The following is a 17,696-nucleotide window of genomic DNA, read 5'->3' as shown; positions in this document are numbered from 1 at the left end:
TATGTCTTTAAGACTAAACCAGATTGAGGGCAAGTTTATGACCATAAACTCACACAGTTATACAACAGCAGGAAACACAAGTGGCCTATAATAGCTACATACACATTCTTTGTACATGTTTAGTTTCTGGATAATGTAAGCCAGTTCTACCTGTCCGTCACTATGCAGCTTTCCTATCTTTAATCAGATAAATGCTCAGGCTGAACTCAAAGCTTCTCTCTCAGCTGAACACGACAGTTCATTTACAATGCAGAAAAGAACTACAGGCTGGGGTCATACAAGGTCATGCTGTTCCCATAATGAAAAAGATATCCCAGAATCACTGGGGATTTTCAGAAGCTCCCCTTCAGCAAGTATGTGCTATATGTCATCCATTACTTGCCGTTAGCTTTCCACCCAGTATATTGCCAGAGCCAGAGAAAGATAGAGAGGAAGTCTTTATAAATTACATTTGAAAATGACTAAACCGGACATGGACCATGGATGCATGTGATAAACCCAAACTGAAACCCGATTTATTTGACTCGATCTATTGTTTAGTAGAACTCTGTTGCACCTGAGTGTGGTACATTATCTGACTGTTGATGTGATGTTACTGTAGTGTCCTCGACTGTAGTAGTAGCAGTAGCAGTAGTAGTAGTAGTAGTAGTAGCACATTATTTGGCTGTTGTCCATTGTAATGCTCTGGCCTACAACAAGAAGCTCAATGCTGTAGCATATTTTTGTTTTGTTGGCCACCCCAGCAAAAAAAATCCATTTGATAGTCCTACTGGTGACAAACTCATGACACCTAATGTCAAAAACAAGTTTTACCTATAAATATGTTCATATGCATATTTTTTTTTTTAATTGAATGTGTGAAGGAACCATGTTTAATGCTGTGTAAAACATCACAAACAGGTTCTGCATGTTTTCGTTTCAGATCTAATGTGGAAACTTTTAAAACAGCAAGTGACCATTTGTTTCTCACATCTTGACCTATGTCACAGATTTTTTGCCAGTACCTGTGCCCGGAGTCTCCACCTTCAACCAGGTGTTGGAAGAAGAGCTCAGCCCAATGCAGTGCTGGAGAAAGTGTTTACATCCATCACAAAGGTTGGATTTCTTTTTTGACAACTTCTCTTGCCTTAATCCCTTTTTTTTCAAAGAAGCATTTATGTGTAGGAGTATCAGTAATAGTTGCTATTATGCCACATTCATGCGATGCGGGAAAAAGCTATGTCCATTCAATTTTGGATTAATTACATGAAACAATCAACTTCAGCTATGCAAGGTACCCATGTTTGTTTGGTTTTCAAGCACTTCCCTATTCTCAAAGGCCAAGTTGAATATATCAGATCTTACAGAGAAGTCAGAGTTTTCGGTTGTGATAACGAATTGAATGTTGACATGAATGCTGAACACAAACTCTGATACGACATGGACGTGGCATCAGTTCTCACTCACTCCAACTGATCCATTACGAGTGATACTTGGCTAATTGTGCTAAAGGGTAGACAACTAACAGTTATTTTCATTAACTAGTCCATAAAAGTTAGTGCACTGTCTTGCATCACTAAGAAAAGCAGCGAAGCCTTATAATTGAAAGGCTGGAATATCTCGCATTTTTGCTCAAGAAATGAATAAAATTATTTGCTACTGATTGATTTCCTTTCCAATCAATTATTCGATTTATTATTGCAGCTCTATTTGTCACTAACACAACTGTTCCTTTGTCAACATAACAAATGAACATTGTCTTTGATCTCTCTTAACGAACGATACATTCACGATCTTGTCTGCCTTTGAAACATTAATACATCAAATCACAACATAAAATCTACAGCCTACACGCTACACAACCAATAGAAAACCTGTCATGAAATCAGATTTAGTGGAAACTATTTTCCTGATAATGAATTTGCATTTTTGAGTTTCACTCCCTGGATAACTCCAGAAAACAATGGGTTGGGTATGGGCAGCTTGCATGTGATTTGAAGCGCTTAGACACAGCCATGCATGATGAAACAATTATGCAAAAGCTCATATCTCTCCTGATTTGTAACATTAGCAGAAAATATCTCACGTCCATTGCTACATTAGCAAAATTGCAATATGCTAATGGGTGCACTGGATACTGTGTGCATAAAGATAAAGTTTCTTTTTCATCCCTGCTGGACTCTTTAAAACAAACTGAAGTTGTTTGCTGTTTCTTCTCTCTCTGCACAGAATCCAGACTCCCGCCATCTGGCTGGCCTGTCCAAGCAGCTGGACTGGGAGGTGCGAAAGGTCCAGCGTTGGTTCAGACACCGCAGGAACCAAGATAAACCCAGCACACACACTAAGTTCTGCGAGAGCATGTAAGTTAATGCCTATTGTGTTCACCCTTAACCGCTCTGCAGGCTTGAGCACACAGTGGTTGTGTTTTCTGTGCAGCTGTGTAGTGTGTGTATGTTATTATACCTCTGTCTTTGTGAGGACAGAACCGAGTGTTAGACCAGCAGAATAAGAACATTTTTGGCTTTTCCTTTGAGGACTGTTTTTTTTGTTACGATTTGAATTTAGATTTATAATAGAACCTGGATCAGTTTATATTAGAGTAAGGATTAGGGAATCACACATTTTGTAATGGTTAGGGTTCAGGCAAATGGGTTTTTACATTTTTTATGTTGTTCCCCTCTGAAATGAGTCATATTTTCTGGATCATAATTTCCTCTCTTGTACTTCTAGGTGGAGGTTTACATTTTATTTGTGCATATTTATCTATGGGTTCCGGTTTCTGGGGCAGGTAAGCAAACTATCAGATTGAGCTTGGAAACTGTGATATCAATAATATTTCATTGGCTAGGTATATTTTCATGCATAACGACATTATCAATTGTTTGCTGAACTAATTTGTGTTTGTTTTCAGTCCCCTTGGATGTGGGATACACGGCATTGCTGGTACGGTTACCCCTATCAGGTACGAGGCAGCTCCACTCTCTGTCTATATCATCTCTCTGTGTAACAGTAGAGGCATTGTCAGTATCTCTTTGCCTTTACTTCACTGCTTTTTTCCTGCTCTTGTATCAATGATCATGTATCATTACAAGTCTGACTAGTATTAATATCATGCACATGTCCTTGTATTCCTGTTGTTTTCCTCATATCATTTTGGGATTAAAACTGTTAAGTATACATTTTATTGAGTTTATAGGAAAGGACAGCTCTGATCCTCTGGTCTGATTGGCTGGCTGGATTATAAAAAAACATTCTGACATATTTGATACTAACCCTTGAAATACTTATATATATATATATATATGTGCTAGTGTGGTAAATCAACATTATCACTCATACTGCAGCACTCAGGTGCTGCATAGAAATCATGTTGCTAAGCGACTATTAGTGTTGCTAGTACTATTATCACTTTAAAAGACATGTATTCAACCCTCATATCAGAGACAAGCTGAGTTTTGAACTGTTAAATGTGTTGTTCACTATTTATCTTGATCATAATTTAAAAAAAAAAAAAGAAAGGTTAAAGCACACAACCCAATATACTCCTCATCCCCCATCATACTCTTCTCTCTCTCCCTCTGCCTTTTTCCTGTCTGTCTTTAGACTGTCCACTGTCAGGTAAAGGCATAATGCCAAAAATACTACTAAAAGAAAAAATATAAGTGTGCCTATGTTATGCATATAAGTTTTAGAAGGACTGGACAGGATTGTCTTTCGCAGATTTCACAGACACATTTCCGCATTTACCAGCTCAAGCTGCAGGTTCACTTTCAAATTTGCCCAGATTACAACTATAGAATTCAGATATGTTTCATGCAGTCATAAAGGCTTCCTCAGGGTTAATGCTCCATTCAGGAGGACAGAGATTTAAACCGTCTCACAAAAATGCTCTGTTTTTGAGAATGAATGTGTGTAGACTGAATGCAGCTTCAGACACATTGCCAGGCATGACACAATTCACTGGAAAGCACAGCTCATGTCTTATTGCTTAAGTAACCTGGTGATTCATTGGACCAGGATATGTGATGGCATGATTTGTAACAATGCTGCACAGTGTTGATGACATGTCATTCTTTCAGTCTGATCAATGTGTGATATCCACTATTGTTTGATTTAAAAAAAGAAAACACTTCAACAGGAGTAAGATTCTTTTATAGTCTGACTCACTAATCTCTCCTCTCTGTCTCTTCAGGTCATGACTCCGGGCCTTTACCACTACTATGTGACAGAACTGGCCTTCTACTGGTCACTCATGTTTTCTCAGTTCACTGACATAAAAAGGAAGGTGAGAGGAACCACACTGGCTATGGCACTGTTAGGTTAGACCACACTGGATACACCACAGCTGCCACGCCCTGTTAAACGTTTGTTAATACGTCTATTGTTCCTCATTTGGTGTCGGCAGAGAAATGCGTGCATGTGTGTGCACATAACAAACAGTGCACTAAGGCTAAGCCTGACTTGTAAGTTTGCTTGGTTTCAAGCTCTTAACAGTTGTGTTAATTTTGGAGGAGATCACATGTTTTTGTTTTTTGGGAGGGGGGCGGGGTGCAGCTGGTGCTGCTCAGTCTTTGAATGCCCTGTGTTTTCAGCACGAGGGCATCTACACTCATGTGACTGCAGGATGGAGGAGGCCTAACTCTATTAGAATTGCAGAAATTCCACACAATACCAGCGCATTAGAGCTGGAGTTAGTTAAAGCCACAGACACTCAACTTTTAATGTTTTAGATGTTTTGTGCTGCAAATGTCTGGAGTGTGAGACTGGAAAAGTCAGCCAATGATACTTGTTTTAATTTGACTAAGAGGCAGCTGGCCTGGTTTCACATCGTAATTTAATTTCATATTTCATGATGTGATATTCAGAGGAGACTGATGAAACTCCTGGCCAGCTGATTGTTTCAGTAGATGTGTGTGTTTATAAAGCTAAAGGCCTTTCTCACTGTTGAATCTTTGCTCAACTTTCTTGCACTGTGATTAAAACATGCTCCAAAAACGAATAAATAAATATGCACATTGAAGGGTATTTCCAAACAGGGAAAAAAGCCAGTATTAATTCAAGGGCTTTAAAGGTTTAAAGATTCTATGAAGATGGATGTTGCACTTCACTGGCTTTACAAACTCAGCTTTTGGAGTTGGAACTTTAGTATTTATTTAATATCCCACATCAGGAGATCTCGGCCTGGCCTGTAACAGACCAGACCTTGTTGTAACAGACAATTACTAATGTTGCTGAATGTAGGTTGAATTATGTTCATGTCAAATAAGTGTAAGATACAATATAGGAAGCTGGTTTGAAATATAGAGCAATCAGACCTCAACCCATCCGGTTTAAGAAAAGATAAATGTTCATGTCCAAATATATTGCTGACAAAATCAGTTGCAGCCCCCCCTCTGTCCACTCCTGCAGTCTGCTGCTGTCAGTCCAGATGACTTGATGGTCAGGTGCACATGTCTCTATCTTAAGCTTAGCTCTTGTCTCTGCTTTTTTGTTTGTCTTCGGTTGCTCTGCACTGTTAATCTTTCACCTGTATCTTCTCCTTCCCTCCAAGTCTAGCTGCGTAAAACAAGCGCTACCACTGGGTCAGATTATAGTTTAAATCAGTTTTAGCTGTCTGTTTACTCTAAAGAGTGAATACGGTTTAGAAATGCCTTTGATGTGCCTTTTGATGCACAGTCTTGCTTTTATTTCCATCTTGTGACGGTTGACCTGAATAAGTTCTTTTAACATTTGTAACGGTGTGATATGTGGGGCTGACAGAGGGCATGAAGCAACTTTTTTTTTTTTGTGGTGGTGATGCTAACAGGAAACATAGGCTTGATTTTAAAAGGGTTTATTTATTCTGTGTTGCCATCTTTAACTCATAGAGACTGCTGCTGCCAGACACTTAAAAACACACAACTGATCATATACATTTATGCACCAGGGCCCATTTTATTTTATGTATTGAACTATTAAATGGTCTGTTGCCAGCAAGAGCGTTTATGTCCATATGACCTTGGATTCTTAAGGCCTTTGATTGACGTAAAGATTGTGTGTTTGTGGTCACAGCTCCCAAACAGTGGATCAGGCTACGTAATTAAAGCATTTTTGAAGAAATAATTTTGCATCCCCAGAGTAGTTGTTACATTAGGTGTGTTCTGCATTTTGCATTTATTTTCAAGTATTTCTCCTACTACTTGATCACATCTTAAATTACTATTAGTGTTCAGCTGCTTCTGTCATTTGCAGTGTTGCAGCAGCTTCACTTAAATCACAAAAACAGTAAGGTAGTTAAATAATACACAGTGTAATTAAAGGCTAACCTGACCTGAAGGAGTTTCTTAAGAAAAGTTAAGGCATCACCAGAGTGATTATAGCTGATCCTGATGGGGGACATCAGTGTTTGCACCAGATTTCGTGGTAATTCATCCAATAGTTGTTGAGATATTTCAGTCTGAAACAGTGAACATATACACTATGCTAACCACATTTCTCCTTTTTTAATTTCAGGATTTCCTGATCATGTTCATCCATCACCTGGCTACAGTTGGCCTAATCAGCTTTTCCTATGTCAACAACATGGCGCGAGTAGGAAGTCTGGTGATGTGTGTCCATGATGCCTCTGACTTCCTGCTAGAGGTCAGTTAAATATGGTGGTCTTTGATGCTCTGAAAATTGTATTGAAAGCACCATACTGGTGGTTGTGCATTTTTTTAAGCAACTAACTACAAATCACTTAAACTGTCCTTCACTTTACTGCTGGCCGTGGGGTCATAGCCTACCATAAAGTTTGAGATTGGCGTTTTATTACCGTTTTTACCTTTGAAACATACAATCAAACTGTAAATGACCTTTTCCATTCTTAATACCTTATTTACAGCTTTTCCGATAGCACATCAGACATTAAACAGCAATTTTCACAAACATGCTGAATAAGTGAGGCCAAACATAAATAGGAAAGATATGAAAGATGGAGGAAGATATGACTGCTGTTGATAACTACGCTGCTTCGGCTTTCACATAAAGTAGTTTCCTTTTAGGATATTTATTGTTCAGTAGCCTTTTTGCTTAAGATCAGTTGGTCTCTGAAACAATAGAGATGGATTGTGATTGTTGTTTAGTGTGTCCAGTTGCTTCCACTTGGCGGCAATCCAAATAGATTAAGAGTATCAGTCCAAGAAGTAGACATGATTGATTCTTCATTCTTCATTTTGCAAAACTTATCCTAGTGCTTCATTTCTGTTGTTTTCTTTCTCAACAGGCAGCCAAGCTGGCCAACTATGCCAAATACCAGCGCCTGTGTGACTTCCTCTTCATTGTGTTTAGTGTGGTCTTCTTTATCACACGACTTGTTATATTTCCAATTTGGTGAGTACTGCGTGACACCTGCAGCCTCAGAATGAATACTGTAAGTACTCTGCAAATATTTTCATGCCGGCTTTTTCTGGCAAAGTCGTATCTGTGTTTTTGAAGAAATGTTTAATCAGGAATCTTATTTCTTCAGGATGATGAATTCTCTCCAGAGTGTTTCTGAGTGTGTACACTTTTTTTTTAGTATGTAACCTGCCTATAAATGTAACGCATACATGATTATTATACTTATAATATGCACTTTTAATGCATTTAAATTTTAATATATTACTTTGTATTACAGTCTTTATACAGTATTACTTTTTTAATGTCCTTATTTTTTTTACTCTTATGGTTTTAATTGTTCTTACACATATTTCACTGCGCGTATAAATGTTTGAATCTTGAATCTAATGTTTTAGCTTTAGCTTTGAGAATGGCTGAGCTCAGGTAGGTAAATGTGTGTGTAATGCTTTTATTTGAGCTTTGTTTTTGTAAACAACTGTTTCAACAGAAAAACATCATAAACATACAGTGCTTTGATTTCTTAAATTACTCTAATTTCAGGCCATATCCTGTAGCTGTAATTGCAAACAGTGGCCAGAAACACACAGCCTGTACTCTCCACTCCTCCAGTGTATTTCAGGTGACCTAAGAATGGAAACCACCATGCTCTGGTGATCAGAAATAATGTGAGGCAACTACCACCAGTTTGTAAATCTAATGAGACAATTTCCAGGATGCCCACAGACTAACAGATTCATCATCATTGTACCTCTGTTCCAGACCACTGCAGAGATCTGCGCAAACGTTTAGGTTTAAGGGAGCCGTGTAGATAGCAACTGTTCCTCGATAGAGACCTGGATGTTGAAGCTCAACCTCCAGAGACAATAGGGAGCCTATCGTTGCCAAAAGTAACCTGAGCAGCTATATTCAGTGTCTTGGTGTGGATGAGCGATAAAGCTAGTGTTGCCGTTGCGGCTACCTGGACTGAAATCCATACCTCTGCGGGGGGAGGTGGGTCTGTTGACAACCTCCTGTCACTCAGTTGGATTTGAAGGAAGATATGACCTCACCAACCACTCACCTGACATGACAGTAGATCTATGTCTCTCGCCTCTTTGGTTGCCATTGGTTTCCAAATAGGGATTACAATGTTTGGGCCTCATTAGAAGAGTGGTTAATAATATGATTAAAAAAACAGCTTGACGTCTTGTTCCTCCCACTGGGTTTGGAGCCTATGGAGTAAATATGTGCCTTCACACGGAAATCTATGTGTCACCTTGTTTTCCAGGGTCCTGAACTCCACTATGTTTGAGAGCTGGGCCATAGTTGGGCCATTCCCATCCTGGTGGCTCTTCAACTTCTTACTGCTGGTTCTTCAAGTGCTGCATATCATCTGGTCCTACCTCATAGCCCGTATAGCTATCAAAGCCATGCTGCGCGGCAAGGTGGGTCACTCATCATTAGCTGATTAAACAATTATTTGATGGACAGAAAATAGAAAATGAATCAACAGCTATTTTGTGATCATTTTTAAAGTGAAAATAGATAACAAAAAATATACTAGCTTCAGCTTTGTCAGATTTCAAGATTAGCTGCTTTTTGTCATTTTATGTGATAGTATATGAAATATATTTCGGTTTTGGACCGCTGGTCAAATGTAACAAGACATTTAATAGATGCCACCTTGGGTTCTTTGAAACTGGGTACTTCGCACTACTTCCTGACATTTTGCAGACCTAATGATTAGTTTGTCAATGAATTGAAAAACCTGCTGAGGGGTTTGGCATCTTACACAAGGAATTGTTTTCCCGCTATTACAACATACAATTAATGATCTTGTGACAGTGTATCTTTAGTTTTCTGTTGCGAGCTCCTGCTAGTTTCACTTCACTACATTTGAAAAAAAAGACTGTACCTCTACATTTGGAACTGCTGCATGTCTCTTAAGTTCAGACTGGTCCACTGTGTCCAGGCTGGTGTTGAGTACTGTACTGTGTAATTTCATGAGGTTTAACGCAGCTCAAACTCTGTCCAAAGGCTTAAAAAATATTTCAGAATAATTTTTAATACTGTTGTATAAGCAAATATTAAGGAAAAACATATTGACCCCAAAACATTTACTCCAATCTTTTGCAAGGTTATTACAAATGTCCAAATGAAACAAATGAATAACAGTCTCATCCAGACATCTGTCTGTGATCGGAGAACGCTTATTGAATTAACTCCATAGCTGTTTCTGATGATGAATTTGCCACCGCTACCCTTTTTCCGTTCTGCCTCATCCCTGACTCTGTCTCATCTCTCTGCAGACGCAGTTTGTTTCATCTCCCTCTGGAATGAGAGAGGGAGATCCTGTCTTTCTGTCTCTCTTTGTCCACTGAGCCCTCCTCCACTACTCTCTCGCTTCCCTCCGTCTGCTCTGTCCGCTTGACAACTTTACCTTCTGTTTTTGGCTGTAAGTTTCTGTTCACTCCCTCTGTTATGATTCGTTTCACACATCTCAATTCCATCTGTCCTGTCCATTCCCCGTAGGACTCTGTGTAATTGCAGCGGGTTTAATTGGACAGCTGTTGCGGTAGATGAGCACTTAGATTCAACCCCACGCACAAAGTCAGCAAGTAGGAAGAGAGTTGTGAATGATGAGTAATGTCGTAATAGTGTCATGAATGTCAGTCAGGTATATCCAAGTGCTTCTCATTAGTCAGGAGTGTGTTGAACTTGTCCCACACCACCACCCTGTGGTTATGAGGAAAACATGGTGATTTGCATGAGAAGAAATCTTTAACTAATTTCAGAGAGCAAAAGTAACACAATGAATTAAAAGTTTCAGGGTGAAGATGCATCAGGAAACATTTTTATAAAAACGCAACTTTTATTTTTTGCTTGTAACCTCTAAATATGAAGCAACCCCTTAACATTGATTTCATTTCCATCCACTGTGAGCTGTTCAGTCAAAGTGATTTTCCCCAATTCGATTATTTTATTTTATTAGAACAATTTAATAGGTAAAATGAGAAGCAAACATTAGTCAGACTTTTTTTTCTAATTACCTGGGCAATAATCTCACAATGCTTGGTAATCAGGTTGGTAACTGGACTAAGCAGTAAAATGCAGCCACAAAGAAGAGAGCATACAAACCCCACTGGTCTTGTTTCAACTAGTTTTACCAAATGAAACTCTGGTGTCAGGTATCCAAAGATTTCTGCCCTCAGGAAAAATCAAATAAACCGTCCCCTTAACAAGAGGAGAGTAAGATGGACTCCCTCCATTGTCACTTTGGTCACAGTTTACAGTCCAGCAGGGTTTATAAAAATGAGCTTACTCTGTGCTCTGCTGATGTTGTTTCTCATGATTAAATGTACCCCTGGCAGCTATTTGGACACCCCAGCTTGTGAAATTGCCTGTTGTAGTTTTAAAAACATTGAAGTGGCTCCAGATACAATATATCACCAACAGGCAAAGATGAAAAGAAATGGAAAAGAACTTTAAATTCAATAACTGTTTCAAGCTGTCTCTTATTAGGTTGATTCCAATTGATAGCATTTGTTGGCATAAAAAAAGAAGGTGAATGTCTGTACCTTTACACACAGGTTTAAAAAAAACAAAACAAAAAAAAAACCTCTAAAGTTTTTTTTAACCTGTGTAGTTTGTACTTATTTCTCCTTGGTGCTTTGAAAAAGAGATAAGTACATCTGTATTTCCTGTCTATTAGGTGTGCAATGACGTCCGCAGCGACATTGAGAGCAGCTCTGAAGAAGAGGCTGACACGCCCAGAGAAGACCTCAAGACTTCTGCTTATTCTCCCAAGGGAGAAAACGGCACTAACGGCCACTGTGCTGCTGCCAAAGTCCGAGCACAGAACCACAGCAGCTGGTGACATGGAGCCTGAAGCCGGGAGCCCCCTGCAGTTCATACCCTCACATCTCCAAGAGCTTTGTTTGTCTTAATGACAGTCCTCTGTCATGCAAGGGTCCTGCCCCCATTCAAACACACACACATTCTACCATCACACATTATACTGAAAGTGAGTGTGCACAGATACATATGTTGGTGAACTGATGAATGTGCAGACACTGATGTCGCCTTTGAAGAGCGAGATGTAAGACACAACTTGAGGTGTAATTATATGGAAATCAGTTGAAACAAGTGAATTGCATAGCCTTATTCTACAAATGATGGGATTTACTTTTTGCTAAGTTTAGCTGCAGATGTTGGTTTCAATGTTCTCTCCCAGTTTTATTGGTCAGATGAACTTGATTATTTGTTTCTAAGGGTTAATTCACACTGGAAAACTGCTGCTGGGGTGTGTTTAAACTTTCAAGCATGTTGCACTTTTCTTTCCAAAAAAGACATATCACAGCAGATATTATACATAGAAATAACTGTATTGCTATGAATGTGATTTTATCAGCTCTTAAAAGGACACTTGTTTCATGTGTGACCAGAAGTGCAACACACTTGAAACTTTAAACGGCAGCAATTTCTGCCTTTTGTAGTTTTTTGTGTATTTGCCCTTTAATCACATTGTTTGGCTACTTTGTGACTTATTGTCTTGTTCTGTTTTAAAGTTTGTTTTTTACTTCTTCTGAGACCAAATGTTTATGAAATTGTTTGTCACTGCCTATAGAGGAATCCAGGTATGAGGACCATACTAAATGTCTGGTATCACGTTCTCACTTGAGTGCCTTGTAAAAATGTATTTCCAAATATATTCAATTGTTGAAAGATGTCGTCTCTTATTCAAGTTCTGTCCAGAAACACTACATTTTACTGTGTGGTTAAAGGCATTTTAATAGAATATAATACAAATAATTACAGCCATCTTCCCTACTGAAACAGTGCCACTCATAACATGGATTTGATACAGACCACTGATGCATATAATATGCTCTTGGTTCATTTCCTTGCCTACATTTTCATAATGAAAAAAAATCTTCCTTGTGAGGGCGCATCACCCACACAATGAAATCACACCAACGTCCAGAGAAGAATAAACATCTTCATGATTCAGCGATGGACAAAAAAGGAGGAATGGGAAAATGTCCATATCTGTGCAAGGGTGAGATCAGTCCATCTGACGTCAGTCTTTGATGACTTCAGGATCCTGGTTTTCTGCTGCCAGTTTCAGCTGTTTTTGCCTCTCCATGTAGCGGTGTCCTCGCATGACACACAGGTATCCTCCGTATGCGGTCAGCAGCATCATTGAGGCAGAAAAAGCCCGATAGCTGATGTCAGCAAGGCGCTTTCCATACACCATGATGAGGGTCCTGAAGGAACCAGGAAAAGAAAGTCAGAACAGGATCAGCAGCAAAATAATGATAATAAAATAGCTTTATCCCAATATGGGGTGTTGCAACACCACTTCTTGTCTCTTTAGATGTATTAAACCAAAAAATGTTAATTTGCTGGATTAGCCAAATAAAATTTTCTGGTCACTTCATCCATTAACAGTTTATCAATTTTCCACCATCTTGTGACACATCAATATTGCATTGTAAAATAATATAAACAGCGATGGAGCATTTTGGCCACACCACATGCTGTTATAATAATGTAATGGATTAAGTACTTGCATTTCTGCCTATTTACATGTCATACTAATTTATACTTGCCCTTAACTACATTTTAGAGGGAATTAGTCTTTTACATACTACATTTACCACAATCGTTTTACAGATATTTTTTTATTACATGAGACATTAAGCTCATAAAAGATGATGTACTGTTATTTAAAATTAACCAATAATATACAACATAAAGTAGTTAAAGTCAGCTCCTCTTCAACCAGCGAAAATACTGAAATGCTGCTCACACATCTATTCATAAGTAATTATGATCAAACAATATAACTGATACTCTATAACAACACTGAAACAGACGTCTGGTCTGAGTACATTTTGCTGATGACAAATGTGTTCAATTACTCAAATATAATTATTCTGAATACTGTACTGCTGACTTGTTATTGAAGGGAGGATTTCATTATGGAGGAAATCTGATTTATTCTTCTGCCACTGCTGCACAGTATTTACACACAAGTCAGTAAAGCAATAGTTCATAAACAAGATTATCACATCAGTAAATAATGACAGCTCTCCCAAGAAGAACTAATTTGGAAAAACTGAGTTTATGGTAAAACATTTAAGATTCAGCTGTGCAACAGTACAAAAAACCTACGGAACTGCTGTGAACGGCGGGGATTTGATCTTTTTTAATTTTAATTTATAGTATCACACATTAGCTTACATATTTTATGATAAACTATCAGGTACATCTCGTTTAAGGTCCATATGAGTTTAGTACTGCGTTGCCTCGACATAAAACAGTTCACATTTATCTCTACAAGCTAGCAACAGTGCTCAACTTTGGCACTTCGCACACTATTTTATTGGCTTCCAAAAACCTCACGTAATTCTCACATATCCTAACCGTGCAAATACTTTTGAATTTTCTTACCTTTTACTTTTATAAGCGATAACAAAAGCAGGTTGGCGTGGTTGTCCTCAATGTCAGTGCCCCAACATATGAATTTAGCACTCAAGCTAACTAACCTTCGCTTTCGTAAGGTATGGGAACTCGGAGGGGACTTTTCTCTTCTTCCCATAAACCTGCGTGTAAACTTGCATAGCGTCACCTACTGACTTGGAGACAATTGTTCTCGACATCCATTGAGGTTTTTAAACGTCAACCTAAAATTCACATTTATTCATTGCCTTTAACTCTCCGAACCTTGCCAGCTCGGGTGTTTCTGCGTGTGCTAATGGTATATGGCTAACTCATTTTAACAGCTCGATTACAGAAAAAGTGCAACACATAATATGCCAAAATTGACTGCTGCCCATGTTTTCCGCCCGGACGCATTTTAGAGGCGCACATATTACAATGGCAACATGTTCAATAAGTAGCGATTCCACTGAAGAAATAAATGATCCAGGAGCTGCACCTTATGGCAACTTTATGAACTATTACACCTTTAATCCTCCAGAGAACCGCTTGAGTCTGATTCCGTCCACACTCCTTCAGGATTTAGGTTACAGCGACGGCCATCGGACCACACTGATCCTGGATGTTGGATGTAATTCTGGGGTGTGTGAGTCTAGGACATTACCTAAAAATTATTTTATAACCTGCGAACTTTTAAATTGAAAACTCCAATTCTTGTGTATTTTGCATGTACATTGATGTCTTTTTTAATACACAATTACTTGTGATATATATGGTAATCCAGTGTATTTGTCTACATGGCATAAATTTATGGAGGTAAATTTGTTTCAATATTATTTGTGTGAGTCGATCGACAAACCTGTGAAAAGAAGAGAAAAGAAGAAGCATACAATTAGAAGTAAAAAACATGATAAGAAAACAGTATAAAAACAATATAAGAACACAGATTATAAAATAGTCCAAGATTAAAATGTGGATGAAAGCAATGCATGCTATAGTAAGTCATGAAGTCATATTATACTAAGGCAAAAAAATTCATAGTATAACAAGTCATGAAGTCATAGTATAGTAAGACATGAAATATTATAGTATAGTAAGTGAGGAAGTCAAAGTATAGTGAGGCAAAAAGTCATAGTATAATAAGGCTTAAAAATGTCATAGTATCATAAGTCATAAAAACGTAATAGTATGACAAGTGATCAAGTCATAGTATACTAAGACATGAAATGTTATAGTATATTAAGGAAAAAAAGTCATGGTATAGGAAGGCATAAAAATGTCATTGTACAGTAAGGCAAAAAATTCATAGTATAATAAGTCATAAATAAGTCATAGTATAGTTAGGCATAAAAGTCATAGTTTAGTAAGGCATAAAAATGTCATTGTACAGTAAGGCAAAAAAGTCATAGTATAGTTAGGCATGAAAATTCGATTGTATATTGAGTCAGGAAGTCATACTATAATAAAGCATGAAAGTATGGTAGGGTATGAAAAGTCATAGTTTAGTAAGACATTAAAATGTCATAGTGTAGTAAGGCAAAAAAGTCATTTTATAGTTTGGCATTAAAAGTCATAGTATAGTAAGTGAGAAACTCAAAGTATAGTGAGGCAAAAAAGTCATAGTATAAAAAGGCTTAAAAATGTCATAGTATCATAAGTCATGAAAAAGTCATAGTATGACAAGTCATCAAGTCATAGTATAGTAAGACATGAAATGTTATAGTATAATAAGGCATAAAAAGTCATACTATAGTGAGGCATAAAAAGTCATAAAAACGACATAGAATAGTGAGGCATAAAAAGTCATAAAAACGACATAGTTTAGTAAGGCATAAAAAGTCACAGTATAGTAAGGCATAAAAAGTCATAAAAACAACATAGTATAGTAAGGCAAGAAAAGTCATACTATAGTGAGGCATAAAAATCATAGTATTGTAATGCATAAAAAGTCATAAAAACAACATAGTATAGTAAGGCAAGAAAAGTCATAAAAACGACATAGTATAGTGAGGCATAAAAAGTCATAAAAACGACATAGTATAGTAAGGCATAAAAAGTCATACTATAGGGAGGCATAAAAAGTCATACTATAGTGAAGCATAAAAAGTCATAGTATAGTAAGGCGTTTAAAGTCATAAAAACGACATAGTATAGTGAGGCATAAAAAGTAATTGTATAGTAAGGCATAAAAAGTCATAAAAACGACATAGTATATATAGTAAGGCATGAAAAGTCATTGTATAGTAAGGCATAAAAAGTCATAGTATAGTAAGGCATAAAAAGTCATAAAAACGACATAGTATAGTAAGGCATAAAAACCTCACAGTATAGTAAGGAATAAAAAGTCATAAAAACGTCATAGTATAGTAAGGCATAAAAAGTCATAAAAACAACATAATATAGTGAGGCATAAAAAGTCATTTTATAGTAAGGCATAAAAAGTCATAAAAACGACATAGTATAGTAAGGCATATAAAGTCATAAAAACGATATAGTATAGTAAGGCATAAAAAGTCATAGTATAGTAAGGCATAAAAAGTCATAAAAACGACATAGTATAGTAAGGCATAAAAACCTCACAGTATAGTAAGGAATAAAAAGTCATAAAAACGTCATAGTATAGTAAGGCATAAAAAGTCATAAAAACAACATAATATAGTGAGGCATAAACAGTCATTTTATAGTAAGGCATAAAAAGTCATAAAAACGACATAGTATAGTAAGGCATAAAAAGTCATAAAAACAACATAGAATAGTAAGGCATAAAAAGTCATTTTATAGTAATGCATAAAAAGTCATAAAAACGACATAGTATATTAAGGCATAAAAAGTCATAAAAACAACATAGTATAGTAAGGCATAAAAAGTCATAGTATAGTAAGGTATAAAAAGTCATAAAAACGACATAGTATAGTAAGGCATAAAAACGTCACAGTAAAGTAAGGAATAAAAAGTCATAAAAACGTCATAGTATAGTAAGTCATAAAAAGTCATACTATAGTGAGGCATAAAAAGTCATAGTATAGTAAGGCACAAAAAGTCATAAAAACGTCATACTATAGTGAAGCATAAAAAGTCATCGTATAGTAAGGCATTTAAAGTCATAAAAACGACATAGTATAGTGAGGCATAAAAAGTCATAAAAACAACATAGTATAGTAAGGCATGAAAAGTCATAGTATAGTAAGGCATAAAAAGTCATAGTATAGTAAGGCATAAAAAGTATAAGAAACGTCATATTATAGTAAGGCATAAAAAGTCATAAAAACGACATAGTATAGTAAGGCATAAAAATGTCAGAGTATCATGAGTCATAAAAAAGTCTGATTATAACAAGTCATCAAGATATAGTATAGTAAGACATGAAATGTTATAGTATAGTAAGGCATAAAAAGTCATAAAAAGGACATAGTATAGTAAGGCATGAAAAGTCATAGTATAGTAAGGCATAAAAAGTCATAGTATAGTAAGGCATAAAAAGTATTAACGTCATAGTATAGTTAGGCATAAAAAGTAATAAAAACGACATAGTTTAGTAAGGCATGAAAAGTCATAGTATAGTAAGGCATAAAAAGTCATTGTATAGTAAGGCATAAAAAGTCATAAAAACGCCACAGTATAGTAAGGCATAAAAAGTCATGAAAAAGTCATAGTATATACTAAGACATGAAATGTTATAGTATAGTAAGGCATAAAAAGTCATAAAAACGTCATAGTAAAGTAAGGCCTAAAAAGTCATAAAAACGACACAGTATAGTAAGGCATCAAAAGTCATGAAAAAGTCATACTATAATAAGGCATAAAAAGTCATACTATAGTGAGGCATAAAAAGTCATAGTATAGTAAGGCATAAAAAGTCATAGTATAGTAAGGCATAAAAAGTCATAGTATAGTAAGGCATAAAAAGTATTAAAAACGTCATAGTATAGTTAGGC

At 36.8% G+C, this 17,696-nt stretch overlaps 2 protein-coding genes across 3 annotated transcripts; one reads left to right on the top strand and one right to left on the bottom strand.

Annotated features, from left to right (window-relative positions):
- The first annotated feature begins 920 nt into the window (after positions 1 to 920).
- On the top strand, positions 921 to 12,042 carry cers5 (ceramide synthase 5). 2 transcript variants are annotated; one of them, XR_015436233.1, is made up of 10 exons: positions 921 to 1,095; positions 2,209 to 2,339; positions 2,710 to 2,767; positions 2,891 to 2,941; positions 4,172 to 4,264; positions 6,472 to 6,600; positions 7,223 to 7,329; positions 8,606 to 8,762; positions 9,627 to 9,772; positions 11,030 to 11,114. XR_015436233.1 is itself a non-coding variant. In XM_023398289.2 (9 exons), exons 1-9 carry the CDS (start codon positions 928 to 930, stop codon positions 11,192 to 11,194), a joined length of 1,059 nt encoding a protein of 352 aa, XP_023254057.2. In that variant the 5' UTR covers positions 921 to 927; the 3' UTR covers positions 11,195 to 12,042. The 2 variants fall into 2 exon arrangements, 1 of the variants encoding a protein (XP_023254057.2); XM_023398289.2 differs by lacking the exon at positions 9,627 to 9,772 and having other exon boundaries at positions 11,030 to 12,042.
- Positions 12,043 to 12,082: 40 nt separating this feature from the next.
- Positions 12,083 to 13,930, bottom strand: cox14 (cytochrome c oxidase assembly factor COX14). Its single transcript, XM_023398290.2, has 2 exons — positions 13,774 to 13,930; positions 12,083 to 12,584 (listed from the first exon to the last, which is right to left on the bottom strand). Exon 2 carries the CDS (start codon positions 12,572 to 12,574, stop codon positions 12,398 to 12,400), a length of 177 nt encoding a protein of 58 aa, XP_023254058.1. The 5' UTR covers positions 12,575 to 12,584; positions 13,774 to 13,930; the 3' UTR covers positions 12,083 to 12,397.
- Between the last annotated feature and the right edge of the window lie 3,766 nt (positions 13,931 to 17,696).

This window comes from Seriola lalandi, unplaced genomic scaffold (assembly GCF_002814215.2).
Source record: "Seriola lalandi dorsalis isolate HSWRI2012SDOR001 ecotype SW California unplaced genomic scaffold, Sedor1 jcf7180002039362, whole genome shotgun sequence".
NCBI lineage: Eukaryota > Metazoa > Chordata > Actinopteri > Carangiformes > Carangidae > Seriola > Seriola lalandi.
This window is presented reverse-complemented; position numbering and strand designations above follow the sequence as displayed.

Coding starts and splice junctions, on each gene's coding strand:
- cers5 (XM_023398289.2), top strand. CDS start 928: ATGTGGAAACTTTTAAAACAGCAAGTGACCATTTGTTTCTCACATCTT. Junction 2,942..4,171: donor GGTACGGTTACCCCTATCAG/GTACGAGGCAGC, acceptor CTGTCTCTTCAG/GTCATGACTCCGGGCCTTTA. Junction 7,330..8,605: donor CTTGTTATATTTCCAATTTG/GTGAGTACTGCG, acceptor CTTGTTTTCCAG/GGTCCTGAACTCCACTATGT.
- cox14 (XM_023398290.2), bottom strand. CDS start 12,574: ATGGTGTATGGAAAGCGCCTTGCTGACATCAGCTATCGGGCTTTTTCT.